General features: G+C 36.7%; 3 protein-coding genes across 3 annotated transcripts; all 3 read left to right on the plus strand.

The window, feature by feature from the left end:
* Positions 1-431: 431 nt before the first annotated feature.
* LOC141777303 (forkhead box protein Q1-like) lies at positions 432-1,736 on the plus strand. Its single transcript, XM_074651442.1, has one exon. The coding sequence runs from the start codon at positions 617-619 to the stop codon at positions 1,436-1,438; it is 822 nt and encodes a 273-aa protein (XP_074507543.1). The 5' UTR covers positions 432-616; the 3' UTR covers positions 1,439-1,736.
* Positions 1,737-5,759: 4,023 nt separating this feature from the next.
* LOC141777304 (forkhead box protein F2-like) lies at positions 5,760-10,354 on the plus strand. Its single transcript, XM_074651444.1, has 2 exons — positions 5,760-6,927; positions 9,800-10,354. The coding sequence occupies exons 1-2, from the start codon at positions 5,982-5,984 to the stop codon at positions 9,970-9,972; spliced, it is 1,119 nt and encodes a 372-aa protein (XP_074507545.1). The 5' UTR covers positions 5,760-5,981; the 3' UTR covers positions 9,973-10,354.
* A 9,498-nt stretch (positions 10,355-19,852) lies between these two features.
* Positions 19,853-23,084, plus strand: foxc1a (forkhead box C1a). The gene has a single exon (XM_074651445.1). The coding sequence runs from the start codon at positions 20,201-20,203 to the stop codon at positions 21,626-21,628; it is 1,428 nt and encodes a 475-aa protein (XP_074507546.1). The 5' UTR covers positions 19,853-20,200; the 3' UTR covers positions 21,629-23,084.
* The last annotated feature ends 1,070 nt before the right edge of the window (positions 23,085-24,154 follow it).

Here is a 24,154-nt window from a genome sequence, read left to right on the forward strand (position 1 = left end):
AGATTATACTCCACAAATAGTTATTTTCAGTAAATAATATCATATATGAAAGGACAGCTCTGGATACAGTGCTGCCTGAGACTGACAAATGATACCTGCAGGCACCACACCTTTCCATACAATGGAAACATACGCCACCTGGTTGTTCTCAGGTGAAATAGTCCCACAAGGTGTCTGGCAGATCACGTTTCACAGGTGCGGAGGTATAATAAAGCTGCACTGAATGGTTTTGGTTTTTTTCAATCGTTGCTAAATACTGTTTTATAGTCTCATGATGAAACTTTTATTATGATCACAATTTTTGATTATAGACAATCCTGCACGCACATGTGAGGATGTTTTTTATGATGCTCCAAATCTTCTTTTGAAATTTTTTTTAACTCCTCCCTTTTGGGTTGGTCCTGAGGTGAGCACTGCTATAAACAGCTGCTCACACACACATTTTGTAGGTGAGACTGACTGACTGCAGTGCTCTGGCAGCAGGTATAATAGCTAAGATCACTGGATTCAATTCAAAGCACTTGTACGCGTCTTGACGCACAACAAGATCCGGACTTTTACGCGCGGAGAGCACATTGGATAGGTCTCATACAAAGAGGAAAATCAACCAGAGAGCATGAAGCTAGAGGTGTTGTGTGGAAGCCACTATGACATGAAGCACTTCGAGATGTCCAGTCCTGCTGAGGAGGAGCTGGGCTCGGATGGAGACTGCGTTGCGCACAGTCCTCCTCCACCTGTTGTTGCTCCACAGTGCGCTCCTTGCGCCAAATCCAAGCCTTACACAAGGAGACCAAAACCCCCGTTTTCCTACATCGCTCTCATCGCCATGTCCATCCGGGACTCCACATCTGGACGTCTGACTCTGGCGGAAATAAACGACTACCTGATGAAGAGGTTCCCGTTCTTCAGAGGCAGCTACACCGGCTGGAGGAACTCGGTTCGGCACAACTTGTCCTTGAACGACTGCTTTCTCAAAGTGCTCCGGGATCCGTCCAGACCTTGGGGGAAAGACAATTACTGGATGCTCAATCCTCAGAGCGAGTACACCTTTGCAGATGGGGTGTTCCGGCGCAGAAGAAAGCGCATTGATAAGAAGAAGTTCAGCAGCAGAGAGGAGCAGCCAGATGTGTCCGAGGAGCCGCAGAGCATTCAGCCATCTGCCACCAAGACTGATTCATATGTCAAGTTTACCAGTTCATTCGCGATAGACAGCATCCTCAGCAAGCCGTTCAAGAGGGACTCGAACAGACAACCTTCAACTCTCCACTCTGCCTTCACCTGGCAGCGCTATAATGAACTAATGGCGCCTCATTTAAATACACCTGTTGCCTCGTTTTCCTATAATAAGTCAGCCTGCTACATGGACTCCTGCGCTGCTCAGCATGTGTTAAACGCATGTGACTGTGCTGGGCTGCTTTCACTCACATATCAGAAATAATAAATCTATTTTTTTTTTTTGATGATTGAAAAATCATCATTTTGTGCTGCACTGATGATGGACACATGTGGGGAGGATTTAAATTGGTTTATTGTGGTGGCAAAGGTGTTACACTTGTATTTTGTACCTCTTAAAGCATTTTCAGATTTGATATTTTATACGCAATTGGTTGTTGTAAATGATACTGAACTAACGTTGTTTAGAAAATGTGTTAAAAAATATGCACTTTGACTGTTTTTGTGTCTCTTTCTTTAAAAAACAAAAATGCTTTCTACAATGAAATAAAAATCCAACTAATGATGGTCTACGTTTTCTATTGTTGAAACATGATTTTATATTGAATTTAAAAAGTATAGGACAAATGACTGACACCTGTAATACACCTGTTAGGTGCCAGCTGGGCAATAATGGTGATCTGGGTGTGTGTTCATGTGACTCCACCTTGTAAAATTCATAGAGATCTCTGGGTTAGTTGCAAGTGTACCAAGGGCCTGATATATACACTGGCAAGCCTGTGACTGTGGGCTGCTTTCACTCACATATCAGAAATAAAATCTATTTTATTTGATGATTGAAAATCCTCATTTGTGCACTGATGATGGACACATGTGGGGAGGATTTAAATTGATTTATTGTGGTGGCAATGGTGTTACACCTCTATTTTGTAGCTCTTACAGGTCCCGTATTGTAAAAAAAAAAGAAGATATTTGCATGTCTTTTATATTATAAAGCAGGTTTAGGTCCTATGTAAATACTATGAAAGTATCAAAACACTCAATCCACAGATAAATACACACAGCCCGTATTCAGAAACTGTGCGTTTGAAACAAGCCGTCAGGATTTCTGTACATTTGTGATGTCACAAATCTACAATATTTACACAATTTCACAGTTTTAAATGTAAACATTATAAATGTGCCCAGTTTATTTCCTGTTGCAGTTGTATGTGAATGAAATCAGCTGACAGGAAGTAAACATGGACCCAAGCTGTTTCCTAGCAACGCAATTCCGTTGCCATTCCGTTGAAATGCGGTAAAACGGAGCGTTTCTGATAGAGGGCGTATACAGGTATATTCAGATAGACAGTATGAGAAAAATAATGTGTTGTTTGAACATTAAAGCATATAAACATGTTCTAGTAGAAACCCAAAATACAAGTATAAACCTGAAGATGAGCATGATATGTCCCCTTTAAAGCATTTTCAGATTTGATATTTTATACGCAATTGGTTGTTGTAAATGATACTGAACTGACTGTTAACGTTGTTTAGAAAACGTGTTAAAAAAAATATGCACTTTGACTGTTTTTGTGTCTCTTTAAAAAATAAATAAAAATGCTCTCTACAAAGAAATAAAAAATCCAACTAATGATGGTCTACGTTTTTTATATTGTTGAAACATGATTTTATATTGAATTTAAAAAGTATAGGACAAATTAGGACTGACACCTGTATGAGACATACACCTGTTAGGTGCCAGCTGGGCAATAATGTGACTCATGTGACTCCATCTTGTAAAATTCATAGAGATCTCTGGGCTAGTTGCAAGTGTACTAAAGGCCTGATATATACACTGGCCTCTTCCTATATGTAAAAGCCCTGGTGAAAATATTTATAAATATTAAATAGATATGTATATTTTGTAGGCAAAAGGTAAATGATTTCTCCTTAATTGATTAGGAAGAAGAGGCTCCTCTCCAGTTTCTACCAGGAAAAAATACAAATGATAAAAAAATAAAATAAAATAAAATAAAATAAAATAAAATAAAATAAAATAAAATAAAATAAAATAAAATAAAATAAAATAAAATAATCAAACAACAAGAATGATAATAATATAATGAAACAAAATTAAATAAAGCCATGGTCATCATGTAAATGCAGCCTATTATTAATATCCGATTTTACTCTATAATTTATGATGCAAAAAGAAATTGCCTTATAAGTATTTACTTGTCAGTGTTCATGAAGTTCGCTGCTGCCGGATAGGGGGCATCCAATATTTATGTTTTCTGTCTGGCGCTGCAAATAGTTGTCGCCGAGGCACCACACATGCGCAGGAAAGGGTTTGTACAAATGGTGCATCCTGAGCGAACTTCAACTCGAAACCACAATAGGAAGAAATGTCTTCCAAGAAGGCCCATTCTTCTGAGGCTAGAGAGTGAATTTCCTTTAAACCAGCTGTGCATCCTGGACGCAGCAGGGCGACAGGTTTGATGTTGCTGATATTCTGGCTAGATTGTGTTTTAAAAGGGGAAAGCCATCTAAATTAAGAATTACAATATGTCATTTCCACTGCCTAGGAAAGTTCAAGCAGTATTTGTGAACATGAACTTTGTTAGTGTGGGAAATCAGACTGGTGGAATTGTTTCACGTGGTGACTTGCTCTGTAATGACACTTACACTGTTAAGAATTTCCCAGTAAAATAACAATAAAGAACTGGCAGCAGGGTTGCCTTTATGTTACTGTAAAATTAACATTATTATACTGTCGCTGAAATGTACAGCTTTGTACTGTTAATGAAAAATACAGTTTGAACTGGTTTTTTTTTTTATTAATTTCACAGTACTTTACAGTTAATTTACTGTATAAAGATACATTATATAGCTGTTTTCCACCTTTCTTTTACATTATCTTACTGATTTGTTTTAATGCACTATTTAGGTTGTATTTTTTACATACATTTTAATAAACAATTTTTTGCCTAGATGAATAGACTTAGCAGATTACAGACATAGGGATAGTCACACTAAATACAATTAAAGGCACTTGTTAGGAAAAAGGCTACAATAGACTTGTTGACACTTTTCCCGAAAAAAAACCTGTCTATAGCTGGCTACAAGCACAGAATGCGAACCATAACAACATGTGAGTGAAGAACATCACAGAGCTAATTCACTGATTTTCCAATCATGTACAAGGCTTGTGCCTCACATGTGCAGATCAGGTCCCAGAATTAAAAAAAATACTGCATGAAACTGTTACTGATGATACTTTAGACAGTTGATCAGCAGTAAAGTGCTGTTTTTTTAAGAATGCATTATAGTTCAGTTAAAAAACTAGTTTTCTTTTGTATTAACAGTAAAGCACTGTTTTTAGCAATAACAGGTTAATACTGTTGAAATCCTGCTGTAAATTAACAGCAATTATTTACAGTGTACCAAAGCACAAAAGGGACATTTACATCAGCAAACTTGGCACAAAATATATCCGATATAATACAAAAATATATTCCCCAGGGATGTAATCCAGGCTCCCAGAGGTAAACTGACACTTGTGTGCGCTGTGTGTGGTATGTTGGCACGCTCTGATGGAAAAAGCATGCTTCCTCTCATGTCAAGAGTCCTAACCCTGAACAGATCCCAAACAAATGAACATTGCAGGACTACTTCTCTCGTCTATACACCTTCACAAAATAAATCCACTGAGGACAAATGGAATCATCAAATGCATGTCTTTTATATTATAAAGCAGGTTTAAGTCATATATAAATACTATGAAAGTATCAAAACGCTCAATCCACAGATAAATACACAGCCCGTATTCAGAAACTGTGTGTTTGAAACAAGCCGTCAGGATTTCTGTACATTTGTGATGTCACAAATCTACAGTGTTTACACAATTTCACAGTTTTAAACGTAAACATTCTAAATGTGTCCCTGTTTATTTCCTGTTGCAGTGTATGTGAATGACATCAGCTGACAGGAAGTGCACATGGACCCAAGCTGTTTGCCATTCCGTTGAAATGCGCTAAAACGGAGCGTTTCTGATAGAGGGCGTATACAGGTATATTCAGATAGACAGTATGAGAAAAATAATGTGTTGTTTGAACATTAAAGCATATTAACATGTTCTAGTAGAAACCCAAAATACAAGTATGAACCTGAAGATGAGCATGATATGTCCCCTTTAAAACATTTTCAGATTTGATATTTTATACGCAATTGGTTGTTGTAAATGATATTGAACTGACTGTTAACGTTGTTTAGAAAACGTGTTTAAAAAAATATGCACTTTCACTGTTTTTGTGTCTCTTTCTTTAAAAAAAAAAAAAAAACATCCTCTCTACAATGAAATAAAAAAATGTTTTTGCTTTATTCATCATGGTTTTTGTCAAAAATGTCGTGCCAAATATGTCTGACAAATGCATTCAGAGGTGTTTTTTTTTTAAAGTGAGTCGTGGGAGGAGATTTGTCTTCCTCCACTGCGCTGTGTGTCCGGCTCCTAGTCTGGATCCTGGCCAGATGGGGAGGGAGAAGTTCCTGGCGATTTCTTGGAGGGATTTGGGAGGGGGGGATTGAGAGATTTAAGAATTGATAGGTGGTCGAGTTGTGTTTGGCCGGCTGGATATGCGCAGGAAAAGTCGAGGAGCTTTATTTCCCCTCCTCTCTTATGGGATTATTGCCAGCGATGGACAGAGAGAGAGGAAAGAGGAACAGCCAGCTGGTGTTTTCTGGACTTTCACGGTTATAAACGCGCAGAGCATTGCAAAGGGAGCTTTTAATCATCGTTGAAATAAAGGAAAAGTTAGTGTTATAGAACCATGACAACCGAGAGCTCCTCCAAGCAACTGTTGCATCCATCTAATGCAGCTCTGCAGAGCGCGCAGCCAGTGATGGAGATGGAGAGCAGCGCGCAAAACAACGCATCATCACCCAAATGGAAAAAGGGAAACTCTGGCTTGAGGCGCCCAGAAAAGCCTCCCTACTCCTACATCGCCCTCATCGTGATGGCAATCCAAAGCTCTCCCACCAAAAGGCTGACTCTGAGTGAGATCTACCAGTTCCTGCAGGCCCGCTTCCCTTTCTTCAGAGGCTCCTATCAGGGATGGAAGAACTCCGTCAGACACAACCTGTCTCTGAACGAGTGTTTCATCAAGCTGCCCAAAGGTCTCGGCAGACCAGGCAAGGGCCACTACTGGACCATCGACCCGAGCAGTGAGTTCATGTTCGAGGAGGGCTCGTTTCGTCGCAGACCTCGCGGGTTTCGTAGGAAATGCCAGGCTTTGAAGCCAATGTACCGGATGATGAATGGCATCGGGTTTGGTGCTTCCATGCTGCAGCAGAACTTTGATTTCCAATCACCTCCAGGCGCATTGGCGTGCCATAACAGCTACAACATAGACCTGATGGGTAACACGGTGCCAGGTGGGTTTGAGGGACTAGGAGGAGGACATCACGTCCCACACATGTCCTCAGGCTCCGGGTCATCGTACATGGCCTCTAATGGAGACTATTGCGCAGACAGCAGCAGCAGCAGCTCCCTGCAGGCCTCCACAGCCATGTTGGACTGTCAGTCTCCGTATGCAAACACAGCTTCACACTGGAGTTCACCTGCAGTGTCTTCATACATCAAACAGCAGCAGCTGGCATCAAGCAGTCCCACTTCATCGTCGTCTTCTTCTGCTCTGCACACGGCTGGGATGTCATCTTACTCTCTGGATCAGGGCTACCTGCACCATAACGCACGAGACTCCTCAGAGATTGCAGGTATAGAGCCTCACAGTGCATGGCCTACACTGCAAAAAAAGGATTTTTAAGAAAGTAAAAAAAAGCCTTGTTTCTAGGAAATGTTTCTTATTTTTTTGCCTAAAAAGAAAAATAATCTTGACAAGCAAGTTTTGCATTAGAAAAGTAATCGATTCATAGTCTAGTTTTAAGAATTCTAGCCAAGCAAAATTTGCTTACCCCATTGGCAGATTTTTTTTGCTCAAAACAAGAAAAATTGTCGACATTTAAAGAATATTTGGCTTATTTCTAGTAGGTCTGTTTTTGCAGTGTATATGGATAAACTACAGTGTTAAGAATTTCCCAGTAAAATAACAGTAAAGAACTGGCAGCAGGGTTGCCTTTATGTTACTGTAAAATTAACATTATTATACTGTCGCTGAAATTTACAGCTTTGTACTGTTAATGAAAAATACAGTTTGAACTGGTTGTTTTTTTATATTAATTTCACAGTATTTTACAGTTAATTTACTGTTTAAAGATACATTATATAGCTGTTTTTCCATCTTTCTTTTACATTATCTTACTGATTTGTTTTAATGCACTATTTTAAGTTGTATTTTTTACATACATTTTAATAAACATTATTTTTTGCCTACTTAGCAGGTTACAGACATAGGAATAGTCACACTAAATACAATTAAAGGCACTTGTTAGGAAAAAGGCTATAATAGACTTGTTGACACTTTTCCCAAAAATGTCTGTCTATAGCTGGCTACAAGCACAGAATGCAAACCATAACAACATGTGAGTGAAGAACAATAAAGCTAATTCACTGATTTTACAATCATGTACAATGTACAAGCCTCACATGTGCAGATCAGGTCCCAGAATTAAAAAAAATACTGCATGAAACTGTTACTGATGATACTTTAGACAGTTAATCAGCAGTAAAGTGCTGTTTTTTTAAGAATGCATTATAGTTCAGTTAAAAAACGGCCTATGAGCGTAATTTAACAGGTTTTCTTTTGTATTAACAGTAAAGCACTGTTTTTTAGCAATTACAGGTTAATACTGTTGAAATCCTGCTGTAAATTAACAGCAATTGTTTACAGTGTATTAATTCTGATTCCTGCAAGTGCACCATGATGATTCATAATAATCTAAAACCATGGTGAATATTAAACTACAGGGCTAATCCTATAAACCACTTACTTTACACTATACATCCTATATATCACTTTATAGACTGCACATATATACATATTATATTACATTTATTTTATTGCACATACAACATTTATTTTTTGACGGACTGCACACACCATGTTCACCCATTCACTCTGTATCTTTTATATCTCTATTTATTGTTTTTATAATTTTTGTATACCTTTACCTCACCTGTGTTTCACTCTGTTTGCCGATGTTGCTGCTTTGACACCTGAATTTCCCTCCGGGGATTAAAAAAAGGTTAATCTTATCTTATCGTATCTTATCTTAATTTATCACATGCATTAAACTGTATAACTATTGACAAAAATATAGAACTTAGATTTTCAATTTTTTTTGTATTTAATCCGATTGCATTGGGTGTATTCAGAAAATATATGTGCGACTCATTGACTGAACTATCAACCGTCTGGGCAAACCTTTATGGAAATGCAATAGGTAAAAACACAGAAAGGTACCCATAATGTGCATTAATTGATCAGATTGTAACGTCCCATAAGACTGACTTTTTCAGTTTAATTTTTCATCATGCATCATAAAATTGTGTGTGGCGTGCACAATGTGCCCATGTGTTACATTTAAATTTCTTACCATTTGATTGCACTCAAACTTGTTTTTAAAGGCCTCTATGCTGTAGAATGTATAACAAATATATAGGCACAAAAACACATTAAAACTGCGTGAAGAAGCAACAAAAACGACGTCAAACACGCTTTCACAAACATATTCTTAACAATGAAAAAAATTAAATAATGACTTTTATTCATTTCAGTGCAGTTTCATTAAAGCCTTTAACATGAGGTCAGCATAATAGCCAGGATAAGTAGATGTGTTGTTGTCTTATTGCTCATTTTATTTCAATTATCTTATTTTTTTCATGTTGTTTATTTTCTTTTAATGCACATAACAACACACATTAGAACAACGTCCTAATAAAGCACAAAGGTTTCACCTACAGCTTGTAACTGATGAAATAAGATAAGCTTTTTATTGATCTCCAGTGGGTAAATTCATGTGATGGCTTTATTTAAACGATCTACTATTGTTTAACAGAGTTATCATCATCTACTAATACTGTAAGAACAAATATTTGGTTGCCATGTTGTGAAAAATCCATTTGGCTGGTGTTAAACCTCCACCACGTTACATGCTTCACTTTTTAAAATCTTTTTAGTTAATGAGGAAGGTCTGTAAAGGCTGCTGCATCTGTACCAAAATTAATTTTCAACCATAAAGTGTTACCACAGTTTATCAGCATTTACAACTGCAGACTTGATGGAGTATTATTAACAAAAAACAAACAAACAAATAAACCCTTTATTGATTATTTATAACATTCATTTAGAAATAAGAAATCTACAATCTCTATTAATGGATTACCAAAATTTGCATTATTACCAAACACAAAGGATAAACATCAGCCAAAGGATTTTTCGCTACCTGGTAACCAAAATGTTGCTCTTATAAATGGCCTATACTGAAGCCTTAGTAAATATTCTTTAAAGCCATAGATACAACCTAAAACCCTATATAAAGGACACAAAAAGTGGTACCAAAAATTAACAAAAAAAAAAAGACACATTAATAAAAACGCTGATTATTTGTGTTATCCAGCAGTTTGAATAGAAATAATCCAAATACATTAAAGAAATTATTTGACGTGATGTGTGCTGTGTGTTCACAGTGGGACTGTCTCGATACTCCAGCCACTCAGCTCCTGTGTGTGACAGGAAGGACTTCGTTTTGAACCTAAATGGCATCTCTTCCCTCCACCCCAGCACCAGCGGATCTTACTATCACCAGCTCCATCACCATCACCAAAGTGTCTATCAGGATGTAAAGCCGTGTGTCATGTGACAAAACAACCAAAGACAGACCTGTCTGGAACCTTCCTGCCAAATGTAACGATCAGGTGGAGTTATTTTATCAGGATCTTTGGTGAAAATGGCAATTTGATTCCCAGTCAGTGTCAGTGACCTTTGACCCTTAATGGTTATGATGTGAGGACTTTGTTTTGCCACTCACATAACATGACTGACTTTACACACATATGAATAAGCAATATCAACAGTTTTACTGAAAAAAATACGTACACATACCTGAATTAATCTTTATTCATGCACTTAATTTTGTGTTCCTGAAGTTGCTGATTTTCTGCAGCACACCATTAAAGAGATTTATTTTTAAAGGAGAATTTGGAAGTGTTTTTAGCAATAAAAGGTTTTTTTTAATACACATTGTCTTTCTGCAATTCTTCTCTTATCCCTCTTTCTGTTTTTCTTTCTATCTGCTACAAGAGGATTATTATTATTATTAGTAGCAGTAGTAGTAGTAGTAGTATCAAAATTACACAAAACCATGATTAATTATGACATATTTTTCAAAAGTTTGTGGGCCATTTTGACTGACCATTCCTTCAAAAAGGTTGGATTTGAGTCACTTATTTGATTTACAACAACAACAAAAAATCCTTAAAAAAACAAAATATTACTACTAATTAATACTCAAAATATTAATTAGTCCCCTTCAGAGTCATCAAGGGCTTCCAATTGTTTTACCACTGCTTTCTTTACTTGACATAATGTCTTGTTTTTATGGAGGAAAGCTTGTACTGCCTTAATATATAAATATTCAGTTGAACATACGATCAAAGATGTGGTGTAGTTTTACTAACACTAATCGCACATTTTGTGTTACGAAAAGACGAGTTTGAAAATGATTTCAAAGAAAGAAATCCTTCTTTGATTCTATAATTGAAGCGTAATTTGTGTCTAAGAAGCCTGCTTATGTTGTTGTTGTTGTGTAATGATTATTATTATTAGATCAATTACTAAATAGAAAGAAAGAAAGAAGGCGAAAGGTACATCATTTTATACACGTTTGACCTGCAAACTCATTCTTCTTGTTTCGTCCTGTTGGTTTTCACGGGACTCTATCGCCACCTCCTGGTGGTTGAAAGTTGAAGGGTTCAAATTACATTTCATTCATGTTATGGAAAATTGCATGTGCATGTCTTCATGCTGCTAAAGAGATTATAATCGTATGCAGAACAGTCAGTTGGTCATTTAATCATTAGAATATAGATAAAGCTTATATTCACATCAACAAATACATCCATTGGAGTGAAATGTAACTCTGATATCCTTTACAAAAAATAAGTTTATACAAGTGTGCTATTAGTATACTTCTTTTACATTTACAATAAGATACTATGCTTTCAGTTTCCTTTTTTATGTACTTATCAGAGATATACTTAACAAAAGTATACTTAAGTATACTTGGCTTATACTGACAAGTATATAGAAATGTCTATGTGTACTTGGCAAGTATACAGAAAAGTCCAAGTATACTTGGCTTATACTGACAAGTATACAAAAATGTCTACGTGTACTTGGAAAGTATACAGAAAAGTTCAAGTATACTTGGTTTATACTGACAAGTATACAGAAATGTCTAAGTGTACTTGGCAAGTATACAGAAAAGTCCAAATATACTTTGCTTATACTGAAAAGTATACAGAAATGTATATTTGGCTAAGTATTATAAATTCACTTAAAGAAAACTTGTAAACAAGTATACTAAAAACTATTAAACTAGTAGTTTACTGAGAGTATACTTTAAAGTGTACTTTCATGAACTAAAAAGTGGGCTACAAGTATATAACTGGTAAACTAACAGTATACCTATAAGTTCACTTGTAGTATGGTTAATATTACAGTTGCAGTACAAAATACAACTCGGATGTAAACTAACTGTGTACTCAAAGTTTACTACTCTTACATTTAAAGTATACTTAGAAGTATGCTTTCATTATTAAAAAAGTGGGCCAATTTAGACCCAAGAAGTATTGAAGTAGTACACTTACAAGTATACTAGTGCATTGATATTAGTATACTTATTACATAAAGTATACTTGGGATTATACTCGAACTATACTTAAGTTTATTTCATAAAAAAAACTTGAAATATATTTCTTTTTGTAAGGGATGGGCCTCCTACAGTGATGTTGCCAGAGTTACCTGAGATACAGTGTTACATCATATTTGACTTGATTAATCAGGTTCTGACTGAATTGTCAAGTCTTTCCAGGCTAACCTGATAAAAAATTTAGACATTTCATGTCAAATCATTTTGAAACACAAACACGCTCATAGAAGCTGGAAAATGGATATAAAGAGTCACAGATGATTGTTTAAAAAAGGTTTCAAGATACTTGTTTTTATTGTGTGAATCTGTACCCATTTGGGCTTTTTAAAGGGTCGGATATAATCTATACAACCACCCCCAGCAGTCTGTGCTGTACTTTAAGCCCCAAATATGATCATTGTATAAGCATAATAATGAGATCCAGGTCTGAGAGGTCAAGAAGAATTAGAGCTGCATATTCATATTACATTGGCATATATACAGTATGCATACAAATAATGTCAGTGTTGGACAATGGAGACCACTGAACAATGCTACAAAGATTAAGATTTGAGAGCAGATGGACACAAAATACTGCAAGCTTTTTAATGTCTCTGCTGTCCATGGTGCTGAAGAGGATTATGAATACACACAGTATTAGCGTATCTGTGATCCATGGATCCATGGATACCCCAAATTAGTAAATCAAAGTTAATAAAATTACAGAAGCAGTGGTTTGCACACTTGAAATTGTTACATTGACTATACAACTTTCAGAGCTTTTAGCTTGCTGCATTTTGGTGGTAAGTTTAAAACATGGCAGATGTTACATGAATTAAACCTGCAGTAGAAAGAATATTTTTTGGCATCATTGGGGAGAGATTCCATAACAACCTTTCAGCATATCGTAATTCAAGTGTTCTGAGAGATAACTAGGCTTCTGCACCTCCTCATTGCTCTGCTTTCAGGCTTTAAAAAATCTAGTCAGTGACGGGAGACTTTGGCCAATCACAGGTCATTTCAGAGAGAGAGAGCGTTCCTATTGGCTGATGCTTAGTATTTCCTTAACTGTTCTCAACAAGGCTGCCGGGTCACAAACTTTCTCATTTTACAGCTAAACAGTACACTACAAGATGTTTCCAAAAACATTTGAGGCGAGAAATAGGCATTACAGTAACAGAATATTGATTCATATTTCATCAGCGCTGCGTAGTTTGACCGTTTGATCGGAGTTTGCAAGTGAGTGACTCGTGGCTCTCATAGACAGCAGCTGGACGGCAGGCTCCAGCTCGGCTCTGATTGATTGTTTTCCTCCGGTCTGTGAAATCTTGCAGATGCCATTAGGAGCACCGGAGGTCACTGGACACCGGAGGACACTGAGGCACATGATTTTTTCAGATTACCTGTCTCATGCACTTCTCTCAGGATATAGTAACCGTTTTATAAAATTAACTTTTTTTTAATCATCTTTGCTCCATTTCTACCCACTGCATCATAGAATAAGAATAAGATGTCATCTATCATCAAACTAACATTTCTGTGTTAGACCTCTGTCAGCAACTGGAAATGATCAAGAAACAACTATCATGAGCACACACATGTAGAGTACATACTTTAGGTAATATGGAGAGAAAAGAGTTTTTTTTTTGTGTGGCTGTCTGGCACTGGAGGTGAGTAGAAGAGAAATTGGATTGAGAAATGGCACAGGATGCAGAAGTGGGTGCAAAGAAGGAAGTGGTTTTATTAACCAAAAATCACAATAAACAAAGGAGAAGAACAAAAAGTCCCAGGTAACAACAAAGAGCAAATAAGCTGAAAAATAACTGAACTAACACCGTCTCACTGCAAGCTGTCCCTAACAGCAATTCTCCAACAGTTGATGCCTGCATGGCTTTATATAGCCCCGTCTGGCCCCTCCCTAATTGGACTGAACCAATGCATGGGGGTGAGAAACACCAAAAAGGGGAATTTCACACTGAAACACAGGGAATCAGTGACATAGCAAACATTTAAACAGGCAACTATTTCAATGTGAGCAATTATTAATAAACTTGTCCCTCCTAGGATGAATTATTATACTCCCTCACCTTTAATGAATCAACAGTGTCTGGTCACACAGAAGGAGGAGGAGATGACATGGGCCCTCGCCTTCTTCTTCAGCCCATATTGCCCATGACCACAATGACAAAAGAGAAAATCACAATTATTGAACCTTACCAAGGTGAAATACACACTGCACAGATCAGCACTTAAACAAAAAAAATACCATTTCATTTTATACATATTGGTGATAATATTAGAAATAAACCAGCTAATTGGTGGCTTCACTCTGTGTCTAGCTAAGCACCGGTGGCCCGACTCAGCCTGTTGATTGCTGCAGGACATGAAGGGAATTTGGGCATGGGTAAAGGTATGAAGGATCCTTTTCACAGGGAGACATGTCATTCAATTGTCTTAGTTGGTACAATGTATGAGAGTGGCTACCTGGCTAAAGTCCATCCATGACCCACTGAACAACGTATTGTCAAACAATGGCTCGTATGATATGAAAAATGATTCCTCTTTTTTCCTTTGTTTTCCTACGAATGTCCAGCAACACGTGTCAAATTCTGCTCATTACATGCATACAGTCTTTTCAAAATAAACTTCCGTCTTCACAGGAAACAACTTCCTTAGGTTAAGGCAACAAAACTACTTAGTTAGGTTTAGGAAAAGATCGCGTTAGTTAGGTGAAGGCAACGAAACTACTTAGTTAGGTTTAGGAAAAGATCGTCTTAGTTAGGTTTAGGCAACGAAACTACTTGGTTAGGTTTAGGAAAAGATTGTCTTAGTTAGGTTACGGCAAAAAAAACTACATAGTTAGGTTTAGGAAAATGGTTGGGCTTAAAATAACACCAGAAGTGACGTAACTTAAGTGATAAATAAATCAACGTTGACATCTGGTTTCAATCAGGACATGAACGTCGGCCTCTTGGGCAAAAGTCCAATATTTTTTGACCAAACCATCCACCCCGACCTCTTCACTACGTGGCGTTCACCGTTATTTATAGTTCACGATTACGTTAGTTACACACAAATTGATTTTTTGTGGGATATATACAAATTACAGTGCATTACTTTTCATAGGTATAGCTACGAATGGTGTATGAGACCAGCCTGCACTGAAACATGTCATGACATGTCATGTTTCGAACAATTGTAACACCTCTTCAGTGAGTTTGTTATTCATTTGGCAGGATAGTTGCTGGTCCTTAAAAAGTCCAAAATGTCTTATTCTATATTTTAATATTCAACCATTAGTTTGGAGTGTGTCTTACATCTAATCTGTGATATTTTGAAATTAGTCTGATTTTTGTTTAAAAAGGAAATTAGAGACTGCACAATTTTTCAGAAGCCCAAATCAGTTATGGATTTTATAGTTTTCATTTTTGCTGTTTCTGTCTGAGATGTTTTGTGTTTAAAATGTATTTCTTTAGCTTATATTGTCTGACCCAAATCCCTTTGTATTAATGGCTTGTTATTCTTTGTACTTCCTCCATCCTGCTGGGATTTGATCCCTCATTTTCATATTCTTGATAGATATTCTTCTCTCAGATTGTGTTCAATGCTGAATGAATATGCACAACCACGTTGAAAAAAAAAGATCAGACTGAATCTGTAGAGAATGTGTCTGGACGAAGAATAAAAAAAAAACACTTTTCTAAAGTCAAGCACTGGCAACATGTCAAAATATTTTAAACTCTGAAATTGCATCATGCAGACGGAAGTGATTTAATGCAGAGTCATTATATAGAAAGACACACTTAGTTTGTCTTTATGAATATTATTATCTGAACTCCACATGTCATTATTCTCTGTGTGAGGACTGGTTTTAGTGGCTTGGTTCTCGATGGATGTCTCCTCCTAAGATTTAATGAAAATGATGTCCATGCCGGAAAGAAAACAGTATGGTAATAGAAAACAAAGCATCAGGATGAATGTTTAAACTAAGCCAAATGAGATTAATATGATATACGCAAAAAAATGTAAAGTAAAGCAAATAGATAAAGGTACACATTTAAGAGTGTTGATGTTGCCAACCAACAACACCATTTTCCATCAATGTTTTGTACAGCTTCTGGCTCCTGCACATCATTGCTGTCTTGATTCCCTACAGGACCAAGAGGAAGAAGCAGAGAATGATGGTGAAAGAAGCTTGCACATATAAATTAGTTAATACATGGCCTGTTGGCTCAGTTAACCAATTTAATTTAAGATGTCACTGAAAAGAATGATACTGGAACCATGTGCTGTCGACCTCGCCACAGATTATGTCACAGCTGGTGTTTAGCTGTTTTCACTATTGCATAGATGTGCAATATTTGAACTTTCCAATTTTATCCATCCATCTATCTATCTATCTATCTATCTATCTATCTATCTATCTATCTATATATCTGACCTTATAGTGTTGTAAGTATTCTGAGTAGTGCATTAGAGGTCATGGTTTTCCCTTAACTGATGCCAGGCTGGATACAGCAGTGGACGTCCTGATTTCAGACTGTCGTACTGAAACTGACCGTGAGGTGGCAGTAGTGTATTGATAATGTTGTGCAACCAACCAATGCCTGCTAGACTGTAGCTAGAGGCTCCATATTGTACAATAGATCAACCACACAACACCACACACCTACTCTCTCTCTCTCTCACACGCACACACACACACACACACACACATATCAAGTAATAGATATTGACTAGTTAAATTAATCTTAGTATTCAATATTTACAAAATGTATCATCTAGGTTAACATCAATAAAAACGGATGTTTTTTTTCTTCTCTTTATTATTGTTATTATTTACTTATTTATTTATTTATCTCACTTATTATTGTAAGTGTTGGTATTATTATTGTTATTGATATTATTATCATGACCATCATCATCGTCATCTTTATTAGTATTCATATTATTAATATATATGTGTATGTGTATATACTGTATTATATATATATATTTTACTCATTTATTTTCTTTTTGTTTTGTTTTTGCTCCCCCTATGCTCTACACATAAACGGAAGGATGTCTGTATGTGTTAAAGAGTAGATATATGTCATATCTGACCATCTAGCCTCATTCAATGCCAAACACACACCCATTATCCACATCATACACACGCACACACACGCACACACACACGCACACATATTCTTAAACCTGCCTTTATCCCCTTGTGTTGTTTTTGTTTTGTTTTGTTTTGTTTTTGTACTTTGTTATTTGTCTTTCTCTGTATAATATATTTTGGTATTTTTTATATATGTCCCTGCATATGTCTTCACTTGTTTTGTAATCACTTTATAACACAATCAAAAAAATAATAATAAAAAAATATAGGATGGGTCTGTTTTGGGGACCTATTTGTCCAATAAATTACCTTAAACTGAGTTGTAGCATCTTGTCAGTTGTCATTTTTTTTATTTGTCTCCAGAGATGTAGGTTTGAAAAAAAAAAAAGCCATTAAAGAAGGGACTTCAGGACGGTTTAGAATAAATAACTCCAATTAAGTTACACAAACTAATGTAGGCTCATTGAAGGAAGAAACGAATAATCTCTAACGTGCCCTTTGTGAACACTAGAGGGAGCCAAAATCATAGTAATGATGGACCTTTAATTATCTCTGTCTGTCTCTCTCTCTTTCTTAGAGACATCTTTGCAATTTATCTATAGGCTATAATAATATATTTAAAATCACTTTTTCTTATTATTTTTTATTTTGTTTGAGGAAAATAAAAATGTTGCAATGAAGGAAGATTAAGTGGCATAAATGCACCAAAACAAGAAAAAAAAAAAAAAAAAATACATTAAATCCAATTAAATTGTAGACCAAATAATATAACAAGTGTCTCCGTCACTATAAAACCATATGTATTTTAATAATAACTGTGTCCTCATTATATTGTAATTAGGCTATTAAAAAAAAAAAAAAATCAGCCAACAGCCATCAAATGTTTTGTCTGTTGTTTTGTTTATTTTGGTGACATCCATTCATGGTTTTCACTGCGCTTCAGTCGTGGATACCTTAGATAATAAAGAGTTAAGGAGGACTGGGTGGGCAGGCCGTGGTATTAAGTAAAAAGCTCGTAGTGAACTGTGTAAACAGCCCGAGGCGGTGGAAAAAGTTCATGCCCGGGTCCATGTAAGGAGAAACCGGCGGAGCACCAGGCCACTGCACGGACATTTAATTAAGACGACCTGCAGAGGATTACACCGATATTAGGACTGTAACTTTGCCTCACAATGACCATTAACAATTTCATGCACAGTCGCCTTTTGACAGCAGAGGCCTTCGGGGTCGGCTTATTCTATCTTTAGTCAAAAATCTTTTATTTCAAAACCTCAGCTTTAAGATTAATTACAAAAAAACATCTGCTATAAAACACTCCCTGAGGAAAAAAATAAATAAAAAATTAAAGATAAATGAAGGAGTTACACGTGTGAAGATTGAATTTTGTTTTTGTTTATTCGGCTATACCAAGAATGAATAATAATAATAATAATAATAATAATAGTAATACATTTATTTATATAGCACTTCTCAAAACGGATGTTACAAAGTGCTTCACAAGACAATAAAAGTAGATAAATAAAGTTAAAGATATGGTAACTGTTAAAACAGAACATCAGACAATAAAAGCAGATAAATAAAGTAAAACAAATATGATAACTGCTAAAACAGAACATCACAGAACATATAAATAATAATAGAAGTGGTAAAATGGGCCTCACACAACACCCCAACACAACAGATATTCAAACATTTCGATGAAAAGCCCCCTCATGTGAGGTGTCATGCTCGTCCCATTTGGTTCTTTAAAAACCTTTTTCTTGAATAAACTCTCACACCTCGCAGCACAAACTGTCTTTTAATTCCCGTGGTAATGAGATCTCACTTTAACTGCCTGCCAACGATGCGAGGCTCTGCCTGCTTTGATCTGCTGCTGGTGTTGAGTCTTTTTCACTAATAAAAATGCACCTTTAAGAAGACGTTAAAGCTGGACGTAAACGACGCCATTTGGTTTATTGGTGTTACTATAATAAAAAAGGGAAATAATTCACTTCATATTGGGAGCAGCCAAATAAATCATTTGCTTGCTTTTTGTAAATTTTTTAGGATAAATATCAGACTTAATTTATTTTAATTTTATTTTTTTTATACTTTATTTTTTCCCTTTTTTTCAAGGCTGTTTTCATATATATGCAATCCACTGTTTGTAATTACAACAGTTTATAAACCAACTTTTAAGTAGATGAGCTTTACAGACAAACCCATCAAGTACACTAGAGAGAATACAACCTCAACATTCAAAACTAAAACAAAACCAGGAAAAGAAATAACAATAATAATGATAATGACAAAAAGAAAGAGTAGAGTTAAAAAACAACAACAAAAAAAGCAAACAAAAAAACAAAAAACAAAACACACATAACAACAAAAAACTGATTTAATTTAAAGCTTTAATATTCAGATTAATGTAAAGATATTAACCTTATTTTTAATTTGAAATACAACTGTTTCTGTTTTATTTTTCTACAGCTCCAGGTCTGATAGAGGATGTCTTGTTTGTAACAAACTGTGCACGTCTTATTGTGTACATGTGGGTTACTCTGTCACGTCTGAAGTCTTTGGCTGGAGTTGGGGCTGCATGGGAGTTACCAACACCTCCTCTCAGTTTTTTCTAAAAAAGCCCTGAGTGTGGCCACGAGCTTTTTCTTGTTGCTCTCTCTCTCTCTCTCTCTGTGCACGGCCTCACTCACTTCCCATTGGACAACTCCGTGCACTCTTCTGGGAGGAGCTCCTCTGGCAAAGCAAAAAGGAGGAAAGAATTTAACTGCGCAAAAAAAGTCCTGATGTCCAAAGTTCAGATACTTTTTCAACGTGCGTTTCATAGAGAGACACACAGAGGAGATGGGGACGGCTTAAAAAACACTCACAGCTGAGATCCAGCACTGTTGTGAAGACTTTTCCTCTCTTATTTTATTATTTTGAGCATTGAGGAAGCTGTGATTTAAGCGCCTCGGCATATTCAGAGAGGAGGGAGAAGAAGAAGTGGAGCTCTCCGTGTGCGTAATTTGGAGCTTTTATTGTGCGTAATTTGGAGCTTTCATTTGTGCGTAATTTGGAGATTTTATTGTGAAGACAATGCAGGCTCGCTACTCCGTCTCCAGTCCCAACTCTCTGGGCGTCGTGCCGTACATCAGCAGCGACCCGAGCTACTACCGGGCCGCCGCCGGTGGAGGATACACCGGCATGCCAGCACCCATGAACATGTACTCTCACGCGGCTCACGACCAATACCCCGCGAGCATGGCCCGTGCGTATGGACCGTACACTCCTCAACCTCAACCCAAGGATATGGTGAAACCTCCCTACAGCTACATCGCTCTCATCACCATGGCTATCCAAAACTCTCCCGACAAGAAGGTGACCCTGAACGGGATTTACCAGTTCATCATGGAGAGGTTTCCGTTTTACCGAGACAACAAGCAGGGCTGGCAGAACAGCATCAGACACAATCTGTCTCTCAATGAGTGTTTTGTGAAAGTGCCCAGAGATGATAAAAAGCCAGGTAAAGGCAGCTATTGGACTCTGGATCCGGACTCTTATAACATGTTTGAGAATGGCAGCTTCTTGAGGAGGAGGCGACGCTTCAAGAAGAAGGACGTGGTGAAAGATAAAGATGAGAGGCTGCAGAAGGATGTGGCACCGAGGCAGCAGGAGCAGCAGCCGGTGCAAGGCAACTCCAAGCCGGTGAGGATCCAGGATATTAAGACCGAGAATGGGACTGTGACGCCACCACAAGCAGACTCTCCATCTCTGATGCCCAAAATCGAGAGCCCGGACAGCAGCAGCAGCATGTCCAGTGGTGGGAGTCCTCACAGCAGCATCCCGTCCAACAGGTCCATCGGTATGGACAGCTCCGAGCAGCAGCAGCAGCACCACCAGGCCTTCAGCGTGGACAACATCATGACCTCCCTCAGGGGGTCTCCACAAGGCTCCACAGAGCTCACCTCCACCTCCAGCAGGACAGGTATAATAACACCATCTTTGTCCTTAAACTATTCCCCCAATCAGACTGTATATAGCTCACCAGTGTGCAACCAGAACTCCACTACCTCCAACTCCAACGCCACCTATCATTGTAACATGCAAGCCATGAGCTTGTACGCAGGAGACAGGTCGAGCAGCCACTTGTTGGCACCACAACCACCGAGCACCACCGTGGATGAAACGTTGCCAGATTACTCAGTCACTACCACCTCGTCCTCCATGAGTAATCTAAACTCCTCTGGACAGGAGGGCCATCATGCTCATCCTCACCACCAAGGGAGGCTGACCTCGTGGTACCTGAACCAAGCTGGAGACCATCTGGGCCATCTGGGTGCAGCTTATCCGGCACAGCAGCAGCAGAACTTCCATTCAGTCCGAGAGATGTTTGAATCCCAGAGAATTGGCTTGAATAATTCTTCACCGGTGAATGGGAATAACAGCTGTCAGATGTCATTCCCACCGAGCCAACCCATCTATCGCACTTCGGGAGCTTTCGTATATGACTGCAGCAAGTTCTGACACCAAAAAAACAAATAAATAGGCTCAGTATTTTTTCCCTCATGGTGTTTGAACTCTCCCAGTAAAAATTCAACCTGCCCACATCATATGGACTAATATGAGACAGAAAACAAAAAAACACAAGAAAAGACTTTTCTTTCTCAGTGTTACTGCAAAAATAACACGTAAGTCTCTCTTTTTGCTTTTGTGGCTTTTTTTATGTGATATATGTTAAGAAATGTGTCAGTTTTCATGGACGTGTTAAATTGCATATAGTAATTTATTTCTAAAAAATAAAAAAAATGTAGCCGGATATTATGGACCAAACACCCAAAAAAAGTGTTTCTAAATTGAATTGCCTTAATTGTCCAAAACAATTTGTTCCATTATAAAGAAAGTAAAAAAAAAAAAAAAAGGAACGTGTATATCGAAGTACTATTTCAAAGATTCTTCATTTGTTGAAAAAGTTTTTCTGAAGGATTTTGTTTGTTTCTTTAATAAATTGTCATTTTATGTGAGTTAAAGTTATACGCCTCGTTTCTTGCAGACTTGAATACAGGTTAGTGATATTTTTTACACTCAGTCTGGCCTCGTTATTAATCTGATTTGACCACTCAGAGATTTAGCTCCAATTTATTAAATATTGTGTGTGTTTTTGGACTGTAATCTGCTACACAGATTCAGATCTTAAATACTTTTACTCACCAAAAAAAAGCTACCATATATTTTCTTGTAATATTGCCCTAGAAGCATACATTTTGTTCCTAAAAAAAAAATAATAATAAAAACGTGAAAATATATTCATGCAAAAAGCAAATTTGTATCCGCACGTCCAAAGAGAAAACGCCTGTTTATTTAGGTTTTTTAACATTCATATAATTCATTTACTGTTCATATCTTTATTGTCATATTATAAATGCTTAAGGCTTTATAGGAGATGATTGAGCTGATGTTGACCTGAGGCCTACAACCAGCCTACACACATCACAACTTTGTTTTGGATTGCGTTGTGTGTTTACTGGCGCATACCAGTGCTTACTTAATATCATACCACACATGCCAAAGATAGTCCCGTTGTCACTTCAGTTTTGATGTTTGAATTCTCACCAGTCTGACATGAAGCTGACGTGAATGGAGACAACGACCGTCACGTTTTTGTCATACTGACTCATCCTAGTTTTTCAGAGCATTTAATTGAGTATTTAATTAATTATTAAATTGATTTATTCATGTACTTTAAAAAATCAGATTGATGCTTTATTGTAATTGGCAATATGCAAAATTATGTTTTTTCCCCCTTAAAAACAGTTTCCCTCAGTGACATTAATGAATGGGAATCAATCTCTTTTAATCACGTTGGATGGAAACGTATAAATTACTTTGAAATAGACATTTATTTAGTGCTTTTAATAGCAATTGTTACATTTAAATATAATACACGTCTGTCATTTCAAGCCGACTATCAAAGCAGCTTTTTTATTTTCTATTTCATTTTATCTTACTTTATTTTATATTATTATCATTTTGCATTCTAGGGATGTCAAATATTTATTGAGCACGGAGAGATATTAATTTTCAATTGCACCAGTATACAGCATGTACAAATACATATTAAAAGAGTTTTTGCTTGGACGGACTTGTGAGTAAAGTGTGCGTAAAATTGCGCATAACTACAGTCCGTACAATTGCAACGTAAATAATAAAAATACTTATAATACAAATAATAATTATAATATTATTACCACTAATAATACTTTTATGACAAACACAAGATTATAGCAATTATTACCACAGTACAAGTATAAACAGAAAATCTGAATTGTAATAAAAAAAAAATAACAGTAATACAAGCTTGTAATAAATAGTATTAAAAAATAATAACACCGAATAATAATAAAATAATAATAATAATAATAATAATAATAATAATAATAATAATAATATAAACTATTATTATTCACATTTATAATTTGCACATTTTATTTCTAAAACGAGCTGCTTGAATTACTATCGAAATACTTTTACTGATTTTCTGAGAACAATTTAGATGCTTTTTGCAAAAGTTTCCTTTCTAACAGAAACAGCAACATGGCAACATGTTACACTCTGTGACAGACGCCAAGTCAGAAACCTCTCTGACCAAACATGTCATACTACAATAATGTAAAGTGCGTTTCTGAAACACTTTTCTGCAAAATGGCTTTATTCCTCATATCCTTTTCGGCACCTTCAGGCCTTTATAGACCAACAAAACAAAAATCAAAAAACAAAACATCTTGAGCTTACGGTAGCTGCAAGCCATGTGCATATTTCATATGCCTTAACAACGACATCAAAGAACAAAAAATACAGTAAATACATGAATTGTTCAGTGCAGTGAAATGCTGCTCTTGTGTCTCTCCCATGCAGCTCCCCGATTGCACTGAACTATAATCAGGCTCATAAAAGTCACTAGATACGTCCCATAGTATAGGCCTAATAAACAAACGTCGTGTTAGTCAAAAGATTGATGGCGCCCTCACAGAATAGACCAGGTCAGGAAGGAAT

This window comes from Sebastes fasciatus, chromosome 11, assembly GCF_043250625.1.
Source record: "Sebastes fasciatus isolate fSebFas1 chromosome 11, fSebFas1.pri, whole genome shotgun sequence".
Lineage (NCBI taxonomy): Eukaryota > Metazoa > Chordata > Actinopteri > Perciformes > Sebastidae > Sebastes > Sebastes fasciatus.